The 21,595-nt window shown below is 38.8% G+C and overlaps 1 protein-coding gene across 2 annotated transcripts in view; it reads right to left on the bottom strand.

Annotated features, from left to right (window-relative positions):
* The window catches only part of KIF13B (kinesin family member 13B), a 201,228-nt gene that overhangs the window by 122,209 nt on the left and 57,424 nt on the right, over positions 1-21,595 (bottom strand). For both annotated transcript variants that reach the window (XM_075860868.1, XM_075860867.1), the window contains exons 3-8: positions 9,974-9,986; positions 8,578-8,638; positions 7,695-7,787; positions 4,290-4,470; positions 3,602-3,689; positions 2,953-3,087 (exon numbers count right to left, since the gene is read on the bottom strand). In XM_075860868.1, coding sequence (XP_075716983.1) covers positions 2,953-3,087; positions 3,602-3,689; positions 4,290-4,470; positions 7,695-7,787; positions 8,578-8,638; positions 9,974-9,986 — 571 coding nt within the window. The remainder of the gene's footprint in view (positions 1-2,952; positions 3,088-3,601; positions 3,690-4,289; positions 4,471-7,694; positions 7,788-8,577; positions 8,639-9,973; positions 9,987-21,595) is intronic.

Below are 21,595 nucleotides of genomic sequence, written 5' to 3' on the forward strand. Positions count from 1 at the left end.
GACGATCCAGCAAGTGGATCTTTTATGCCGCTATAAAAATGGCCACAAGTCGGCAGCACGTCTCCCTGTGTAAACAAAGGACGCGCTGCCGACAAAACGCAAATGTATGGGGACTAGCGATGGAAGTAATGATTAATCGTCCCCATATTGCCACGATTATCGCTCCATGTAAATGACATGTCATAATCGCCGCTCCATACCGGGCAGGAACCCCGGCTGATGTATAGGGGGCAGCGTAAAGATCGGGCTGTTTTGTCTTCACGGCTCACATAGTAATAGGAGAATCACACAGGAAACATCCATTACTGACAGGACGGGTCCATGTAATAATCTAAGTCTACAGTCATGTGAGCGGGGCAGATCGGCATCAAAAATCTGAAGACATTTTTTAAAAAATATATATAAAAAAGAGAAAAAAATATAAAAAGAAAAACATAAAACGGGGGGGAAAAAATAAAAAAAAATAAAAAGAATCTTGAAAGAGGAAAAAAGATTAAGGGAAAAAACATCAAAATAAAAAAAAATTAAAAAAAAAAAAAAGGAAAAAAAAACAAAACATATAAAAGGGAATTTTTTTTTTAAAAAGGTCCAAACATAAAAAGGGGGAAATTTTTTTTTGAAAAAAAAGGGAAAAAATAATAAAAAAAAGGAGAGAAATATAAAAAGAGAAAAAAGGCCAAAAAGATCTAAAATAAGTAGAAGGAAAAAAAATTCATAAAAAAAAAATAGAATTCAATAGACTCGGATTTCCAGGTCGATTTTCTATAGTTTTACTCCCCAGAGTTCACTGTGGACCCCCCCCCCCCCTCAGTGAGCGGACTATGGGCGAGCATTTATTTACCATTGTAACCGGAGAGTGTGACGAGCCGCTGACATTCACAGCGCAGCTCGAGGATCTCCTGTAAATGTGATGACAGCCGCGGCTCATTATCTGGGTTATAGTGGCTGAAAAGACAAGGAAACGCCTTCATCTTGGCCGGCGAGCCGCGGTTTTTAATGAGGGGGATGCGTGTTGGTTCCTTGGACACCTGGTGGAGCGCCAATGGCGGATAAGCAGCCGCTCGTGCACCACCTGGTGACACAAGACGATGAGAGATTGGCGCTACATAGACGGCCAGATGTTAATCGCTAATGAGCGCGCACAGTACAGTCATACGAGAGTTCCCATTGGTTGAAAAAAAGCAGAGGCCGGAGTGAGCAATATCCCATCACCCCGGGGGCAGAGATAAACGGCTGCCAGGCACATCCGGCACCACTTATCTTATGAGAAAACGGAGGAAACCCAATCGCTCCAGCCCTTGTATCCCGCCCGATAGGGGACAGTCTGGCCAGCTTCAGAACACTGCTGAGCGGCAGAGGTGGATCGGTCAGGTTGAATTTTATTGGGCGGTAGGGCAAGATCGGCCAATTACAGCTGATCATTCGTCACATTGTGTAAGTGCATTCTGCTTTGTAAACACCACATCTGGGACGGTGTTTACAGGGAGAGGCTGCAGCTTTGCGGTACGGGGTTAATTAGCGTGTCTGCGCAGTCTTGGCACAGTTGGCAGCGGCATGAGCTCATGAACACAGATGTTATGGAGGAACCCCGAGACGCAGCACAATGTGGACGACACATCCCTTGTCATCAATCTGCCCGACCACAAAGGACAGAGGAGGGGTCCCGTCATCCGGACTGCAAGGGGCTGAAGAGCCGGCACGAGGGTAGGGGGCGATCTATAGGTCAAGGGTCAATGTAAAGGAAGAAGATGACACTGGAGTCCCAGACGAGACGGGATCCTACAGAGACTTCATATATCAGCACTGATGGGGTTAATGCTGGAAAACACTGAGGCCGAAAGTTTGCTCCTGACCACTGGCAGCCGCTTCGTTCTAGCGATTGGTGGGAGTCTCAGTGCTCGGACCCCCACCAATCCAAACTGATGACATGTCACTATGACCTGTCAGAAGTTTGTCAAACGTTTAGCTACACTTTAATACTTCCTACAGCTGAGTGTTTGTTACTATTGTATCCAGTGTAGACAATCCTCTAACTCCAGACTGATACATTGTAGCAAACAGGACTAGAGAAAGGTTGATCTGCTGCGGTGTGTATAAAATAGAACAGGATTTTGGGGTCCGACATAGAAATAAAGTTGGAAATAGAGCATTATGGGTGTAAACTAGACACTGGCTCGCTCGTCACCCCTCCCCCTGCAGTTCTGGGTCACTATCGCCGCAGCGCTCACAACAGGAAGTGTCAGAATAAAAAGAACTGCATGAAAAATTCAGCGAAATACAGGTAACAAATATACCACAAGAAAAGTCCCCTCCCCCATCAATACCAACCACACGTGGCAGTAAAAGGTCATCATGCCTCTACTGAAATACTCTGTGCTGCTGGGCCCTGCTCCTTCCACTATCCGTGACCTCCCACAAGATCAGCACACTCCTGTCCTGATATACTCTGTGCTGCTGGGACCTGCTCTTCCCACGATCAGTGACCTACCATAAGATCAGCACACTCCTCTCCTGAAATACTCTGTGCTGCTGGGGACTCTGTTCCTTACACTATGTCACACTCAGCCTGTGACCTTCCCCAATATCAGCATGCTCCTTTCCTAAATTACTCTGTGCTGCTGGGGACCCTGGTTCTTCCACTATGCATCACCCAGGCTGTGACCTCCCACAATATCAGCAAACTCTTCTCCTGAAATACTCTGTGCTGCTGGGGACTCTGTTCCTTACACTATACAACACTGTCAGTGACCTCCAAGACAACAAATCCAAACCGTGCTGTGACCAAAGCCTAGATGTGCGGTGATAAGCCGTAATATCATTGAGTGTATAGGGTGCAGGGGCGAACAGCACAACATTTTTTAGGTTCTAGGATCTTTCCAGCGAACCTGGGTTTATAACGGGACATTGGCTAGAACCATATAAGTAGAGTGGGGGTGGGGAAGGACCGCTTACCCCTGACTGTACGTCGCTGATGGTGTGGGTGAGGATGATGTTGAAAACCCCGTGTGACCGGCTGCTCTCCTCGTTCATGTTGGTCGCTGCGACCGTGCGGGATTTATTTCCTTCTGACATTAGAGACTCAATATCCTAAACGAGAAGAAGAATAGAAATCATTGGTGCAAAATAAAAAGATAAAAGCCGAAGCCCCATGAGATCAGACCCCGCGCCAGCGTCATGAGGAGAGGCACGTTCAACAATGGCATCTGTAAGTTGGCTACAAAGGGTTACACCGGTGGGCACTCAGACTTCCCATTATACAGACCCAAAACCAGAGTGCGGGGAGCTGTATACCGTACCTGAGATCCAACTGAAGAGGACAACGGGGTCGTGTACTAAAGAGAACTCAGCCAATCAGCATTGTCAAAAGTATTCTCCGCAACAATGATAGGCTGAGAGCTGCTGACAGACCGGGGACTCTCCTCCCAATGCTCCTCCTACAAGTCCTTTTCAGTTGAATGTCAGATATAATATCCAGTCCTATAATAATAAAGGACACCCATGCCAACCACAGCTCTAACCACCCCACAATCCCGCTGCACTCCAGCCCGCTGGGCTCAGCTTTCGCCAATAGAGAGATGTCTGGATTCTGCTGGGTTCTTACCTTGTAACTTGTGACCGCCAGCTTAGAGAGTCCATCGACATACGGACCGAGAACCTTGTGCTCCCGAACTTTGAGCGACGGTCTGCTTCTGTGGGGGGGACAAGAAGGACCCCAGTGATCCGGGTATACAATCGTACATTAGCTAAATGTTTTCTACCCTGGGCGGAGCTTAGTGGTCACGTGACTATACGCACCTGCAAAATGATATTTGTGTAAGGAAAGCTCATTAACAGAGCGGATATCGTTTCTGATGTGTGGAAAATATTACTATGACCTCTTTACCAGCCACGAGTTGCTACAATGTAGAAATCATACTGTAACAGTGACTACATAGAGCACAAACCTTCACCGTACAGTCAGCCACATACTCTAAGGACCCTATTGTACCGCCCGATATGGGACGTGTAAACAAGTGCTGTCTCGTTGATCGGCGCTTGATTGCTCCTTCACAAGGAGCAATGCTTGGTTATGTATGCCCGTTCATCGGCTGATCGGTGCCCTGTAAACCCAGGGCACTGATCGGGAATGAGCGTTTTTATGAACACTCGTTTGCTAAGATAAATGGCCGATGTAAAAGGTCCTTTAGTCACCGGCTGCTTCGGCTTTCTAAGTATAGATGGCAATTTATTTTGTCTTTAAAAAGGGGCGTGGCTTATCAGCCATTAAAACTTTATCAAGGTAGTCTTACCCTTTGGGGTCGAGAAGATCGCGGACTTTTTCATTGTAGATTTCCATGTAGGAAACTTCCACTTTAAAGCTCAATTCATCATTTTCTGCTTTTAGCGTTCTGTCGAAAAGGGTGCTGCATAGTCTGGGGATCAGGCCTGGCTGGTCCGCTGTGCCCATCATTGTGTAGGACTTCCCTGAGCCTGCAAGAGATCGAACCTGTAAAGAACCACTCTAACCCATAAAAAGTAAAGCCAGGAGGCTCTGTTAGGCCATTGTCAAAGATGATTTTGCTTGACAAAATAGCGCAGTGCATAGCGAGCAGTATTATAGTAGTTATATTCTTGTATATAGGGGGCAGTATTATAGTAGTTATATTCTTGTATATAGGGGGCAGTATTATAGTAGTTATATTCTTGTATATAGGGGCAGTATTATAGTAGTTATATTCTTGTATATAGGGGTCAGTATTATGGTAGTTATATTCTTGTATATAGGGGGCAGTATTATAGTAGTTATATTCTTGTATATAGGGGCAGTATTATAGTAGTTATATTCTTGTATATAGGGGGCAGTATTATAGTAGTTATATTCTTGTATATAGGGGGCAGTATTATAGTAGTTATATTCTTGTATATAGGAGGCAGTATTATAGTAGTTATATTCTTGTATATAGGAGGCAGTATTATAGTAGTTATATTCTTGTATATAGGAGGCAGTATTATAGTAGTTATATTCTTGTATATAGGGAGCAGTATTATAGTAGTTATATTCTTGTATATAGGAGCAGTATTATAGTAGTTATATTCTTGTATATAGGAAGCAGTATTATAGTAGTTATATTCTTGTATATAGGGGCAGTATTATAGTAGTTATATTCTTGTAGATAGGAGCAGTATTATAGAAGTTATATTATTGTATATAGGAGGCAGTATTATAGTAGTTATATTCTTGTATATAGAGGCAGTATTATAGTAGTTATAATCTTGTATATAGGAGCAGTATTATAGTAGTTATATTCCTGTATATAGGGGGCAGTATTATAGTAGTTATATTCTTGTATATAGGAGGCAGTATTATAGTAGTTATATTCTTGTATATAGGGGCAGTATTATAGTAGTTATATTCTTGTATATAGGGGGCAGTATTATAGTAGTTATATTCTTGTATATAGGGAGCAGTACCATAGTAGTTATATTCTTGTATATAGGGGCAGTATTATAGTAGTTATATTCTTGTATATAGGGAGCAGTATTATAGTAGTTATAATCTTGTATATAGGGGGCAGTATTATAGTAGTTATAATCTTGTATATAGGGGCAGTATTATAGTAGTTATATTCTTGTATATAGGGAGCAGTATTATAGTAGTTATATTCTTGTATATAGGGGCAGTATTATAGTAGCTATATTCTTGTATATAGGGGCAGTATTATAGTAGTTATATTCTTGTATATAGGGGCAGTATTATAGCAGTTATATTCTTGTATATAGGGGCAGTATTATAGTAGTTATATTCCTGTATATAGGGGCAGTATTATAGCAGTTATATTCTTGTATATAGGAGCAGTATTATAGTAGTTATATTCTTGTATATAGGAGCAGTATTATAGTAGTTATATTCTTGTATATAGGGGGCAGTATTATAGTAGTTATATTCTTGTATATAGGGGGCAGTATTATAGTAGTTATATTCTTGTATATAGGGGCAGTATTATAGTAGTTATATTCTTGTATATAGGGAGCAGTATTATAGTAGTTATAATCTTGTATATAGGGGGCAGTATTATAGTAGTTATATTCTTGTATATAGGGGGCAGTATTATAGTAGTTATAATCTTGTATATAGGGGGCAGTATTATAGTAGTTATATTCTTGTATATAGGGGGCAGTATTATAGTAGTTATATTCTTGTATATAGGAGCAGTATTATAGTAGTTATAATCTTGTACATAGGAGGCAGTATTATAGTAGTTATATTCTTGTATATAGGGGCAGTATTATAGTAGCTATATTCTTGTATATAGGGGCAGTATTATAGTAGTTATATTCTTGTATATAGGGGGCAGTATTATAGCAGTTATATTCTTGTATATAGGGGCAGTATTATAGTAGTTATATTCCTGTATATAGGGGCAGTATTATAGCAGTTATATTCTTATATATAGGAGCAGTATTATAGTAGTTATATTCTTGTATATAGGAGCAGTATTATAGTAGTTATATTCTTGTATATAGGGGGGCAGTATTATAGTAGTTATATTCTTGTATATAGGGGGCAGTATTATAGTAGTTATATTCTTGTATATAGGGGGCAGTATTATAGTAGTTATATTCTTGTATATAGGGGGCAGTATTATAGCAGTTATATTCTTGTACATAGGGGCAGTATTATAGTAGTTATATTCCTGTATATAGGGGCAGTATTATAGTAGTTATATTCTTGTATATAGAATTAGTATTATAGTAGTTATATTCTTGTATATAGGAGCAGTATTATAGTAGTTATATTCTTGTATATAGGAGCAGTATTATAGTAGTTATATTCTTGTATATAGGGGGCAGTATTATAGTAGTTATATTCTTGTATATAGGGGGCAGTATTATAGTAGTTATATTCTTGTATATAGGGGGCAGTATTATAGTAGTTATATTCTTGTATATAGGGGGCAGTATTATAGCAGTTATATTCTTGTATATAGGAGCAGTATTATAGTAGTTATATTCTTGTATATAGGGGCAGTATTATAGTAGTTATATTCTTGGATATAGAATCAGTATTATAGTAGTTATATTCTTGTATATAGGAGCAGTATTATAGTAGTTATATTCTTGTATATAGGAGCAGTATTATAGTAGTTATATTCTTCTATATAGGGAGCAGTATTATAGTAGTTATATTCTTGTATATAGGGGCAGTATTATAGTAGTTATATTCTTGTATATAGGGGGCAGTATTATAGTAGTTATATTCTTGTATATAGGGGCAGTATTATAGTAGTTATATTCTTGTATATAGGGGGCAGTATTATAGTAGTTATATTCTTGTATATAGGGGAGCAGTATTATAGTAGTTATATTCTTGTATATAGGAGCAGTATTATAGTAGTTATATTCTTGTATATAGGAGGCAGTATTATAGTAGTTATATTCTTGTATATAGGGGCAGTGTTATAGTAGTTATATTCTTGTACATAGCGGTTACTATTTTAGTCATTCAATTCTTGTCCATTAATAGATCCTGAGGCATGGTGTGAGGGACATACAGAACAAAAGGAATATAGCAAACTTTAGTTTTCCAAGGTCTTTGTCTATGGCTTTATACATGTATGTGTGACTGGAGTTGGAGCTTTAAAGAGCAAGACTTTTTATCCTAGAGAGTGACCCACCCAGACAAGGAATATGATTTGTACAGGGATTACACGTACCAGTCTGACCATAGGCAAAGATACAGGCGTTGTACCCCTCAAAGGCATTCTGGAGAATATTCTCGCCAAGGCACTGAAAAACCACATCTTGTCCTAGGGGATAAAAAAATGAAGAAACTCAGACGCACGGGCCAGGTCCATGTGGAGTTCATAAGAATGTTCAGTTCTTGGATATTTATCGGTTGTTGGTTTCTCTGCTACTATAATAACTATAATTACCAATACTCATGTATAAAGTAATAGCATAAACAGCCATGCCCTCATATACCTGTATTATTGGAATGACCACCCTAATATGCGTGAGTGCCCAGTACGAAGTGTACAGGGCAGAATATATGCTGCTGTTTATAGTCAGCCATGGAGGGGCTCAGCTGGCCATAAAACAGCTTCTCTGCTCTACTCTTTTGCGAAGGGAGCAATACTATATACCAGGGAATTGTGAATATAATAGAATGTGTAGTCACGCTAACAATAATGGTGTTCATACCCAGCGCCATATTTGTGTATGTCTTCCGTCTCTTTTGTTTTTCATGTGCGCCATTAAAATGGACGTGGCTTTCAAGTCTCAAAAAGTGCATGGGTGGTATACCAGTGCTAAAGGTGTGGTTTACCGCTCTCAACCATTGGCTGTGTTTTGTATGGTAGCTTAAACCCAGTCAAGTAAATTCAGCTGCAATACCAAATACAGCCAATGTACAAGAGTGGCGCTGTTTCCGGAAAAAAAAATTCTATGTTTAACAACCCTTTTAATAAATCCTTCCCAGTACAGTATACAGCAGTTTGCATCTTTTTGTGCATTTTCCTAGGGAGATCCACTATATAGAGAGCTTATATCTAGGTATTGGCAGTACTTTATGAGCGCAGCGTTGTTCCAGGATGTTACCTGCAAACTTCTCTGTAACGGACTCATCCATAGACCAGAAGCAGTGGTCGTAGGCGAAGACCTACGCAGAAAAGAAAGAGGCATTATGAAAACGGGATGTGGGCAACCAGATACAGGTTCACAGGAATTCAAGCGGACTCCAGAACACTCACATCACCAGATACAAATTCCGCTGCGCCCCCTGTGCTAAAGACAAGCAAACTATTCTGCAGACCGTGCACCAGCAACAAAACATGTCCGTACTCACTGCACCAAGTACAAGCAAACTCTCCTGCACTTACTGAGCCAGGCACAAGAAAATGATTCTGTACTCACCGAGCCAGGCAGAAGAAAATGATGCTGTACTCACCGAGCCAGGCACAAGAAAATGATTCTGTACTCACCGAGCCAGGCACAAGAAAATGATTCTGTACTCACTGAGCCAGGCACAAGAAAATTATTCTATAGTCACTGAGCCAGGATCAAGAAAATGATTCTGTACTCGCTGAGCCAGGCACAAGAAAATGATTCTGTACTCGCTGAGCCAGGCACAAGAAAATGATTCTGTTCTCACTGAGTCAGGCACAAGAAAATGATTCTGTATTCACCGCACCAGAAAACGATTCTGTACTCACCACACCAGGCACAAGAAAACTATTTTGTACTCCCTGCACCAGGCACAAGAAAACTACTCCGCACTCACCGCAACAGGCACAAGAAGATTCTGTACTCACTGCACCAGGAACAAGAGAACTATTCTGTACTCACTGCGCCTTACTCAAAAAGTTATTTGGTACTCACCAGGCACAAGAAAACGATTCTGTAGTCACTGCACCAGGCACAAGAAATTGATTCTGCTCTTTCTGCACCAGGTACAGGACAATTAATCTGTACTCACTGCACCAGGCCAAGAAAACAATTGACATGTCTAGCATTTCTGTACTGGATGCAGGGGGATTTGGCATGGCTCTGTACAAATTAATTCTGTTGCACGTCACCTACAGGCCTGAAGAAATCTCTACTACTAATTGTATATGGGTAATAAACAGTTAATCACAGTGCACACCAGTAACAGTAAACCAGTAGGCAGTGGGAAGCGGCTACAGCTCATCTCTACACATCACTGTTGCTTTCTGCAGGAAATATTTTCATGACATCACATCCTCCAAACACATCGTAAATCAATGTGAACAGAGTCCAGCGGGAACCCTAGAGCCGGGGAGTTCAGTGTGACAGGAAGTGTTGTCTTTAGCCGGTCAGGGACCACGATCTATCTGGTATCATGTCTAAAGTCCTGGAAAGCTTGTGTGAGCCCTGGTCATAATCCCAGTATTACAGCAGATGTCCCTCTCGCCCGGCGCGCTCTGATGGAGGCCGGCTGCCGCACGGACGCCGCACACATCACGTTATTACTTACTTTTGGCTGACTCCTGGGAGATTCACGGAATCCAATGCAAAGAAAAAGGAAAGAAGCAAACAGAGGAAGCCATTAGTAAATATTCCCAGACTAGTCACATAGAAATAGAACACTATGCATACACAGCGGACATACATGTAGAGCGGTGGCCTGTAATCTGGAGCTCTCAAGATGTTGTGAAACTACAACTCCCAGCATGCTAAGAGTTACAATCCACAAATTATAGGTTCTGCAGATTACAGGGGTGGAAACATTTTTTCAAGATCTTACTAATAGGCCGAGATACGATCAGTTGAAGTTACAGGCCCAAAGCCCGAGGCTGCACTACTGAGAGGACTACGAGTCAGGTGCAGGGCTGTCATGGAGACCACATCTGCATCCAAACGTATACACGCACACACACATATATGTTTGTCACTGTTCACACCAGGCAGGATGTAGATATTGATACGGGTGGTGGAAGGATGTCTCAGTAGTGCAGCCTCAGGCTTTAGGTGATCATGTCCCAGCATTTAATTATCTCGTGCCGATCTCCTTTTACATCCAGATCTGGAATCCATCATCACTGTGCTACCAGGAATATCCCCCCCCCCCCCTTCACTGAGATACCATAATGCACTGCACTCTGGTGTAACACACTGAAGCAAATGCATCTTATATTACTATTGGACAGTTAGGCCGACATATATGAAGTGGAAACGAGTCTTTAACTTTCTTCTGATGGGATTTGGATGGATATGAACGTAGCACAGATGCAGGAACGGAACTCTATACTGCTGTAAACACTACATCTACCTCAACGCATTGCAGCAACAAGATGCAAGAAGGTGCAAGGTCCAGCAACTAGAAAGAGAACGAATTGTGAAACTCACCACATATGACAGGTTCCCTTTAATCAATCTTAAAATGTTTCTCTGGGTACCCATGAAATTCGGGGTGACGATTAAAGGGGTAACCAGTCCTAATGATCTTCTGCTACGTCGTAGATACATGATGTGAGAAAATTACATTGGTTTGTGATCTCCACCTCGAATTTTCGATGTTTGTGGGCAGCTTTATAACCATCCTGAGACTTCTGTCACATTGGTACCTGCCCCCGAGGAGCTTTACCTCAGTGCAGTAATCTGAATAGCTGGGTGTCGCGGGTCTGGCGTCTTAACCCCTCGCGATCAGCTGTAATAACCGGCGAAAGGTGCTGCTGAAGGAAATGTTGTATTAGGCCTAGTTATTTGCAGTCCGAAAATTCTGCCTGGAAAATTGAGCTCAGTTTTATTTGCACCGAAAATTGTCGCCTTTTATTTTTTACCTCTTTTTTTCCAACAGGCAAAGGAAAAAACCGCAAGCGTTTTTGCCATAAACGTTTAAAAATACGCTGCGACCGTTTGCGGCATTTTTTTCCGTCTCCCAATGCTTTCAATGGGGTTTTTGAGGCGGAAAACGGCTCAAGACAGGTCATGTCACTTTTTTTTTCCAGCTCGCAAGAAAAAAACGCCTCCACCTCATTAAAATGAATGGGAGCCATTTTCTGACTTTTTTGGCCCGGTTTTCAACTTGGTTTCTGCAACAAAATACTCTGTGTGAACGGGGCCTAACATGAATGATGGAGCAGAACAGAACGGGAGCTGCTGATTCTATGGCGTCCATATCCCTAATCGTGAGTAGACCCCTTTAGAAGTGACCCTTTAATATAAAAAAAAAAAAAAAAAACGGGCCCCTATTTAGTGCTGTTCCCAAATGTCGCAATCTGGGCCAAGAAAACCCCACGCTTTCCCCTTCACGTCGCTTGTAGTAGATGAGGGTGGAGCCATCCTGAGCCAGGGCCCATTCTTCAAGGGCCCCATAATAGGTATGTATGGTAACACCATGCTGGAGCTCTCTATACCGATAGTGCCCATTAACCTCAAGACCGCAACAAGTGTGCCCCAAAGATCAGAGCAATCCTAAAAACGTAGCCTTGGTTAATGCTACACCTGGCCTCATGTGCCAGGAAGAGCGAGGCGTGACCCTCCACACACCCCGTCCCCCCGGCACACGCCGCCTGTATCGCGGCCGCGCTTCCTCCTTAGTCATTCGCTCCTTGGAGCAGCTGGTTGACGAGCATTTCCATTAATTGTTCCGTAATTACAGAGGAAAATAAGCAGCGCACATGATTAACCCTGCATGTCCCAGAGATAGATAGATAGATAGATATGAGATAGATAGATATGAGATAGATAGATATGAGATAGATAGATATGAGATAGATAGATATGAGATAGATAGATATGAGATAGATAGATATGAGATAGATAGATATGAGATAGATAGATATGAGATAGATAGATATGAGATAGATAGATATGAGATAGATAGATATGAGATAGATAGATATGAGATAGATAGATATGAGATAGATAGATATGAGATAGATAGATATGAGATAGATAGATATGAGATAGATAGATATGAGATAGATAGATATGAGATAGATAGATATGAGATAGATAGATATGAGATAGATAGATAGATAGATAGATAGATAGATAGATAGATAGATAGATATGAGATAGATAGATAGATAGATAGATAGATAGATAGATAGATAGATAGATAGATAGATATGAGAGAGATAGATATGAGATAGATAGGAGATAGATAGATAGATAGATAGATAGATAGATAGATAGATAGATAGATAGATAGATAGATAGATAGATAGATAGATAGATAGATAGATAGATAGATAGATAGGAGATAGATAGATAGATATGAGATAGAGAGAGAGAGATAGATAGATAGATAGATAGATAGATATGAGATAGAGAGAGAGAGATAGATAGATAGATATGAGATAGAGAGAGAGAGATAGATATGAGATAGAGAGATAGATAGAGAGATAGATAGGAGATCGTTAGATAGATATGAGATAGATAGATAGATAGATAGATAGATAGATAGGAGATCGATAGATATGAGATAGAGAGATAGAGAGATTTTATAATCCTATGAGTTATTCTATATAGAGTAGAAGGTAAAGCTTTGCAGTCACTTTGCACATGGTCTTCGGTGACTGCCTCCTTTACACCTCTCTTACGGTTTTTACATCTGGTATGAGAGAAGATATCAAATTCCATTTAAATGTAGCAGAGCTGAATTTGTCATTTACCTGTTGTCCACCATGATAACACTGCACTCTTAGCTAGAAGGGTTAGCTACAGGTGTATTCCCATGATGTACACATATATCCACAGTATATGGCAGACATGTTTGATATGTGATTGGAATGAATGTTGAGGTGAGCGGGCGGGCGGCTCCCTCCATCCTGTTCTATGGGAGTTATGGAAACATCCGAGCAAGAGGGTTTAACTGTTACTGTAACTCCAATACAAGTTCATGGAGAACTCCTGTAATGGAGAAAAAGCCCAAAATGTCTACTAAGTGAAATTATGACAACAAACTCAGCGCCGCTACACCTGTCCTACTCCACTCTGCTACATCTCAGCAACAATTCCATAATAAAGTTGATTTCTGTTTCGGAGCCGGCTGACACATAAGACTTTTCCCTACAGAAAGTCTCCTCCTACAATCGTCTAGACAGGTGGGAGGAACGCAGCGGCTGATCCCACGCCAGCCGGTCACACCTGTAGAACGGGAAATGCTGCAATCTACAATGTGACCGAGGTAAATCCTGCAGCGAGCGCTCTGCCCTGTGACGGACACTTCATAGACGGCACTATGATATACTCAAAATATAAATGACCCCCCCTTCAGACTCGGCCGCCCCGATCCTCGGAACCTACACCGAAGATCAGGACCTCCGTACAGACGGATGTGGGGTGTCAGTCATCATGTGCTGCAGAGGACAGGTGTTCACCCTACAGCGGAGCGCGTGCATGCAGCGGGTGACCGAGCCTACAATGTAGGGGCATCCAACTAAAAGTGCTGATCAGAGGATCCGGGGGGCGGCTTCGTCGGTGCAGTTGCCCAATGGGGCTAATCTGCGTGTCCGTGCTCGACGTGGCATCAAGAAGTGACGAGTCTTCAAAACCAGGTTCAACACCACGCAATTTCCCATTAAAATCAATGGAACGGAGCTTCGCTGTAAGCGGTTTTCACGTGCAGAAATACGCGTGAAAATCTGATGTGTGAACCCGGCCTTAGGGCACCTGGTTGGTCTGTCCAGCGACAAACTCCCCGTATTTGCTTGTCATTGATGCATTAGGCTTTGTTCACACTGCGTCTTCTAGACGCGCATTTCAGGACCTTTTACACGCCGCAATCAGCGTTAAAACCCCCTCCCCCCCCCAAAAAAAAAAAACGCGTTTAAAGCTGCCAATGGGCTTCAATGGTCAAGGTACAAGTATATAAAAAAATAAATCAGCATAAAAAAATACCCCTAAATAACTCATCAATGACGCATAAAAAAAGCGTAAAAATAAGAGTGTTCATTAAAACCGTGCAAAAAAAACAAAACACGTGAGATTTTCCGCAGATTACGCGTCAGATTTCTTCTGCCTACAAGTCACTAGTATAGGGCCTCTCGGCGACTCGGACCAGGGCACAGGTCACGCGGTTAAGGATCGCTTTGTCGCTCTGCCTGCACCACACGTAATGAAAGTCAATGTGGCCGCTTTACGACCTTCAAATTGCGGCGACCGCGTCTCTGTAGTTGCCAGAAATCCAAACCCGCTGAACATCATGCAACTGAGGTATCGCAACGCGACCACACCGACTTTCATTACCTACGTCGCTGGCAATGCGAGACAGCCATCTTTTGCCGCTCGACCTGCGTTTGCGGCCAAAATCCCCATGCAGCCCTAGCCATATAGGCCCGAATTATCAAATGTCCTAAAGAAAAAAAGTCTGTTGCCCATAGCAACCAATCAGAGCTCAGCTTTTATTATTTAAACTGGTCTGTGAAAATGAAAGTAGGGCTGTGATTGGTTGCTATGGGCAACCAATAACTCCTTTTTAAAGGAGCCAAGACCATGGAAAAACAATTTCTCCAAATTCCAGAATATGTTGGCAGTCGTTTACTCAAGTCAATTCAGTCTTCGGCATATGGTAAGCATATGAGCTGACATTATAGTCCCTCGGTTATCAGCCACTGCCATGTCAGTATCCATACGAATTGTCCCCAGCTTTCCATAGACCCCATTCCCTCTTTCCTATTGGTCTGCTGGTAAACGTGTCAGTCTTCACTGCAGAGTCTGGAATTCTAGTCGTAAACAAAAGAGCTCAGGAAGAGTCAATGGGCGCCATTGGTATTATTCATACAACAGATCCCTCGGAGCGCCGTGGTTTTTGTTATAGACGGACTTCACGCTACAGATGTCAACATCACCTAAAAATATGTCTGTTACTAGGGGCAACCAGCCGAATTCTGAAAGCAGCTCTCCACATGATATTACTAGAAATGGCTACAAAAGCAGTAAAGCAAAAAATTCCCAGAAATTTTGCTTTCTGTAAATCTAAGCTGTAAAATGCTGAAATCCGAGGACACTTACGTTGTGTGTTTGACGTTTTATTGTTTTTATGCTCTGTGAAGCGTCTGGCGTTTTATATGATATATGTCGTAGATCCTCCGAATCCAAGATGGGGGCAGAATTTAAAGGATTTGGAGTATTAAACCTAAAGCTCAGCCATCAGAATCCAGATTGCCCCGCATATGGTGTAGTCATTAAAAAAATTAAATAAATACATTTAGCTCCTCCCTGTTTGGTTACAGATGTAGCAGAGCTGATAAATAAATCTGTTGTTTCACAGATAACTTTTCAAGAGAATATGAAGTAGTGTCCAAACCACAGATGCCAATTGTCAAACTGAGCTCTGCTGCACCTGGTTAAACCTCTCTCCCCTCAGCTACACTTGGCCAATCCCGCACCTAACAAACTGGGCTCAGCTACATCTGTATTTCTTCAGGTTATAAAATGTAACTTGTATAACGCCACATCTCTGACCCGTACATCACCCTCGCTGCGCTGAACACCTTTACCAGGGAAAAACGCCGCACATGAATCCCGAGGATCATTTTGATAATTCTTCAGTATTTTAGCAGTCGATGGTCTCAAATGTCTTTTCAATTTCAGAAGTCAAAACAGACTGCGGCCCGAGATTAACACAGCGTGATGCCACGTAAGCCACGTCCATTGTGCATTACCACACGGCTAAAATTAATCCGACAGCACAAGCTGGTGAGAGTGGCAAGCCAGACGCCCAGCACCCCGACCTAATACTAAAGCGTTCCCCCGACCTCGACAGATGTGGACACAAATACAAAGAGATAAAAATGGAGGACGAGACACTGGAGAGGAAATTATTCATAATAAATCTACTACAGCCTCCGAATACAAGAAAACACAGCAAGAAGAGGGGGGCGGTACTATAGTAGTTATATTCTTGTATATAGGGGCAGTATTATAGTAGTTATATTCTTGTATATAGGGGCAGTACTATAGTAGTTATATTCTTGTATATAGGGGCAGTATTATAGTAGTTATATTCTTGTATATAGGAGCAGTATTATAGTAGTTATATTCTTGTATATAGGGAGCAGTATTATAGTAGTTATATTCCTGTATATAGGGAGCAGTATTATAGTAGTTATATTCTTGGATATAGGGGCAGTATTATAGTAGTTCTATTCTTGTATATAGGCGGCAGTATTATAGTAGTTATATTCTTGTATATAGGGGCAGTATTATAGTAGTTATATTCTTGTATATAGGGGTCAGTATTATAGTAGTTATATTCCAGTATATAGGGAGCAGTATTATAGTAGTTCTATTCTTGTATATAGGCGGCAGTATTATAGTAGTTATATTCTTGTATATAGGAGCAGTATTATAGTAGTTATATTCTTGTATATAGGAGCAGTATTATAGTAGTTATATTCTTGTATATAGGAGCAGTATTATAGTAGTTATATTCTTGTATATAGTAGGCAGTATTATAGTAGATATATTCTTGTATATAGGGGGCAGTATTATAGTAGTTATATTCTTGTATATAGGAGCAGTATTATAACAGTTATATTCTTGTATATAGGGGCAGTATTATAGTAGTTATATTCTTGTACATAGGAGCAGTATTATAGTAGTTATATTCTTGTATATAGGGGGCAGTATTATAGTAGTTATATTCTTGTATATAGGAGGCAGTATTATAGTAGTTATATTCTTGTATATAGGGGGCAGTATTATAGTAGTTATATTCTTGTATATAGGGGGCAGCATTATAGTAGTTATATTCTTGTATATAGGAGCAGTGTTATAGTAGTTATATTCTTGTATATAGGGGCAGTATTATAGTAGTTATATTCTTGTATATAGGAGCAGTGTTATAGTAGTTATATTCTTGTATATAGGAGCAGTATTATAGTAGTTATATTCTTGTATATAGGGGCAGTATTATAGTAGTTATATTCTTGTATATAGGAGGCAGTATTATAGTAGTTATATTCTTGTATATAGGAGTAGTATTATAGTAGTTATATTCTTGTATATAGGAGCAGTATTATAGTAGTTATATTCTTGTATATAGGGGCAGTATTATAGTAGTTATATTCTTGTATATAGGGGCAGTATTATAGTAGTTATATTCTTGTATATAGGAGCAGTGTTATAGTAGTTATATTCTTGTATATAGGAGCAGTATTATAGTAGTTATATTCTTGTATATAGGTGCAGTACTATAGTAGTTATATTCTTGTATATAGGAGGCAGTGTTATAGTAGTTATATTCCTGTATATAGGGAGCAGTATTATAGTAGTTATATTCTTGTATATAGGAGCAGTGTTATAGTAGTTATATTCTTGTATATAGGGGCAGTATTATAGTAGTTATATTCTTGTATATAGGAGCAGTGTTATAGTAGTTATATTCTTGTATATAGGGAGCAGTATTATAGTAGTTATATTCTTGTATATAGGAGGCAGTATTATAGTAGTTATATTCTTGTATATAGGGGGCAGTATTATAGTAGTTATATTCTTGTATATAGGAGTAGTATTATAGTAGTTATATTCTTGTATATAGGGGGCAGTATTATAGTAGTTATATTCTTGTATATAGGGAGCAGTATTATAGTAGTTATATTCTTGTATATAGGGGCAGTATTATAGTAGTTATATTCTTGTATATAGGGAGCAGTATTATAGTAGTTATATTCTTGTATATAGGGGCAGTATTATAGTAGTTATATTCTTGTATATAGGAGCAGTGTTATAGTAGTTATATTCTTATATATAGGAGCAGTATTATAGTAGTTATATTCTTGTATATAGGGGCAGTATTATAGTAGTTATATTCTTGTATATAGGAGCAGTATTATAGTAGTTATATTCTTGTATATAGGAGCAGTATTATAGTAGTTATATTCTTGTATATAGGAGCAGTATTATAGTAGTTATATTCTTGTATATAGGGGGTAGTATTATAGTAGTTATATTCTTGTATATAGGAGCAGTATTATAGTAGTTATATTCTTGTATATAGGGGCAGTATTATAGTAGTTCTATTCTTTTATATAGGGGGCAGTATTATAGTAGTTATATTCTTGTATTTAGGGAGCAGTATTATAGTAGTTATATTCTTGTATATTGGGGGCAGTATTATAGTAGTTATATTCTTGTATATAGGAGCAGTATTATAGTAGTTATATTCTTGTATATAGGGAGCATTATTATAGTAGTTATATTATTGTATATAGGGGGCAGTATAATAGTAGTTATATTCTTGTATATAGGAGCAGTATTATAGTAGTTATATTCTTGTATATAGGGAGCATTATTATAGTAGTTATATTCTTGTATATAGGGGGCAGTATTATAGTAGTTATATTCTTGTATATAGGGGCAGTATTATAGTAGTTATATTCTTGTATATAGGGGCGGTATTATAGTAGTTATATTCTTGTATATAGGGGCAGTATTATAGTAGTTATATTCTTGTATATATGGGAAGTATTATAGTAGTTATATTCTTGTATATAGGAGCAGTATTATAGTAGTTATATTCTTGTATATAGGGGCAGTATTATAGTAGTTATATTCTTGTATATAGGAGCAGTGTTATAGTAGTTACATTCTTGTATATAGGAGGCAGTATTATAGTAGTTATATTCTTGTATATAGGGGCAGTATTATAGTAGTTATATTCTTGTATATAGGAGGCAGTAATATAGTAGTTATATTCTTGTATATAGGGAGGCAGTATTATAATAGTTATATTCTTGTATATAGGGAGCAGTATTATAGTAGTTATATTCTTGTACATAGGGGGCAGTATTATAGTAGTTATATTCCTGTATATAGGGGCAGTATTATAGTAGTTATATTCTTGTATATAGGAGCAGTATTATAGTAGTTATATTCTTGTATATAGGGAGCAGTATTATAGTAGTTATATTCTTGTATATAAGAGCAGTATTATAGTAGTTATATTCTTGTATATAGGGGGCAGTATTACCACAGCCAAGTTTAAGGACGCGGCAGTCGTCCGAAACGCGTAGGCCTAGAGGATACCACCCCTCCACTTCTTACACACCCGGAACATCATACAACTGGACTTTCCTTTTAACCTATACCAATTAAACTTGGAAAACCACTTTTCCATTTTAACGCTACCCAGCGCTGGATCCTACCTCCCTTCTTTCCTTCCAGTATTATAGTAGTTATATTCTTGTATATAGGGGCAGTATTACAGTAGTTATATTCTTGTATATAAGAGGCAGTATTATAGTAGTTATATTCTTGTATATAAGAGGCAGTATTATAGTAGTTATATTCTTGTATATAGGAGGCAGTAATATAGTAGTTATATTCTTGTATATAGGGAGTCAGTATTATAATAGTTATATTCTTGTATATAGGGAGCAGTATTATAGTAGTTATATTCTTGTATATAGGGGGCAGTATTATAGTAGTTATATTCTTGCATATAGGGGCAGTATTATAGTAGTTATATTCTTGTATATAGGAGCAGTATTATAGTAGTTATATTCTTGTATATAGGGGGTAGTATTATAGTAGTTATATTCTTGTATATAGGAGCAGTATTATAGTAGTTATATTCTTGTATATTGGGGGCAGTATTATAGTAGTTATATTCTTGTATATAGGGAGCAGTATTATAGTAGTTATATTCTTGTATATAGGGAGCAGCATTATAGTAGTTATATTCTTGTATATAGGGAGCAGCATTATAGTAGTTATATTCTTGTATATAGGGAGCAGTATTATAGTAGTTATATTCCTGTATATAGGGAGCAGTATTATAGTAGTTATATTCTTGGATATAGGGGCAGTATTATAGTAGTTCTATTCTTGTATATAGGCGGCAGTATTATAGTAGTTATATTCTTGTATATAGGGGTCAGTATTATAGTAGTTATATTCCTGTATATAGGGAGCAGTATTATAGTAGTTCTATTCTTGTATATAGGAGTAGTATTATAGTAGTTATATTCTTGTATATAGGAGCAGTATTATAGTAGTTATATTCTTGTATATAGGGGCAGTATTATAGTAGTTATATTCTTGTATATAGGGGCAGTATTATAGTAGTTATATTCTTGTATATAGGAGCAGTGTTATAGTAGTTATATTCTTGTATATAGGAGCAGTATTATAGTAGTTATATTCTTGTATATAGGTGCAGTACTATAGTAGTTATATTCTTGTATATAGGAGCAGTATTATAGTAGTTATATTCTTGTATATAGGAGCAGTATTATAGTAGTTATATTCTTGTATATAGGGGCAGTATTATAGTAGTTATATTCTTGTATATAGGGGCAGTATTATAGTAGTTATATTCTTGTATATAGGAGCAGTGTTATAGTAGTTATATTCTTGTATATAGGAGCAGTATTATAGTAGTTATATTCTTGTATATAGGTGCAGTACTATAGTAGTTATATTCTTGTATATAGGAGGCAGTGTTATAGTAGTTATATTCCTGTATATAGGGAGCAGTATTATAGTAGTTATATTCTTGTATATAGGAGCAGTGTTATAGTAGTTATATTCTTGTATATAGGGGCAGTATTATAGTAGTTATATTCTTGTATATAGGAGCAGTGTTATAGTAGTTATATTCTTGTATATAGGGAGCAGTATTATAGTAGTTATATTCTTGTATATAGGAGGCAGTATTATAGTAGTTATATTCTTGTATATAGGGGGCAGTATTATAGTAGTTATATTCTTGTATATAGGAGTAGTATTATAGTAGTTATATTCTTGTAAATAGGGGCAGTATTATAGTAGTTATATTCTTGTATATAGGGGCAGTATTATAGTAGTTATATTCTTGTATATAGGAGCAGTGTTATAGTAGTTATATTCCTGTATATAGGGAGCAGTATTATAGTAGTTATATTCTTGTATATAGGAGCAGTGTTATAGTAGTTATATTCTTGTATATAGGGGCAGTGTTATAGTAGTTATATTCTTGTATATAGGAGCAGTGTTATAGTAGTTATATTCTTGTATATAGGGAGCAGTATTATAGTAGTTATATTCTTGTATATAGGGGCAGTATTATAGTAGTTATATTCTTGTATATAGGAGCAGTATTATAGTAGTTATATTCTTGTATATAGGAGCAGTATTATAGTAGTTATATTCTTGTATATAGGAG

Source organism: Rhinoderma darwinii, chromosome 4, assembly GCF_050947455.1.
Source record: "Rhinoderma darwinii isolate aRhiDar2 chromosome 4, aRhiDar2.hap1, whole genome shotgun sequence".
NCBI lineage: Eukaryota > Metazoa > Chordata > Amphibia > Anura > Rhinodermatidae > Rhinoderma > Rhinoderma darwinii.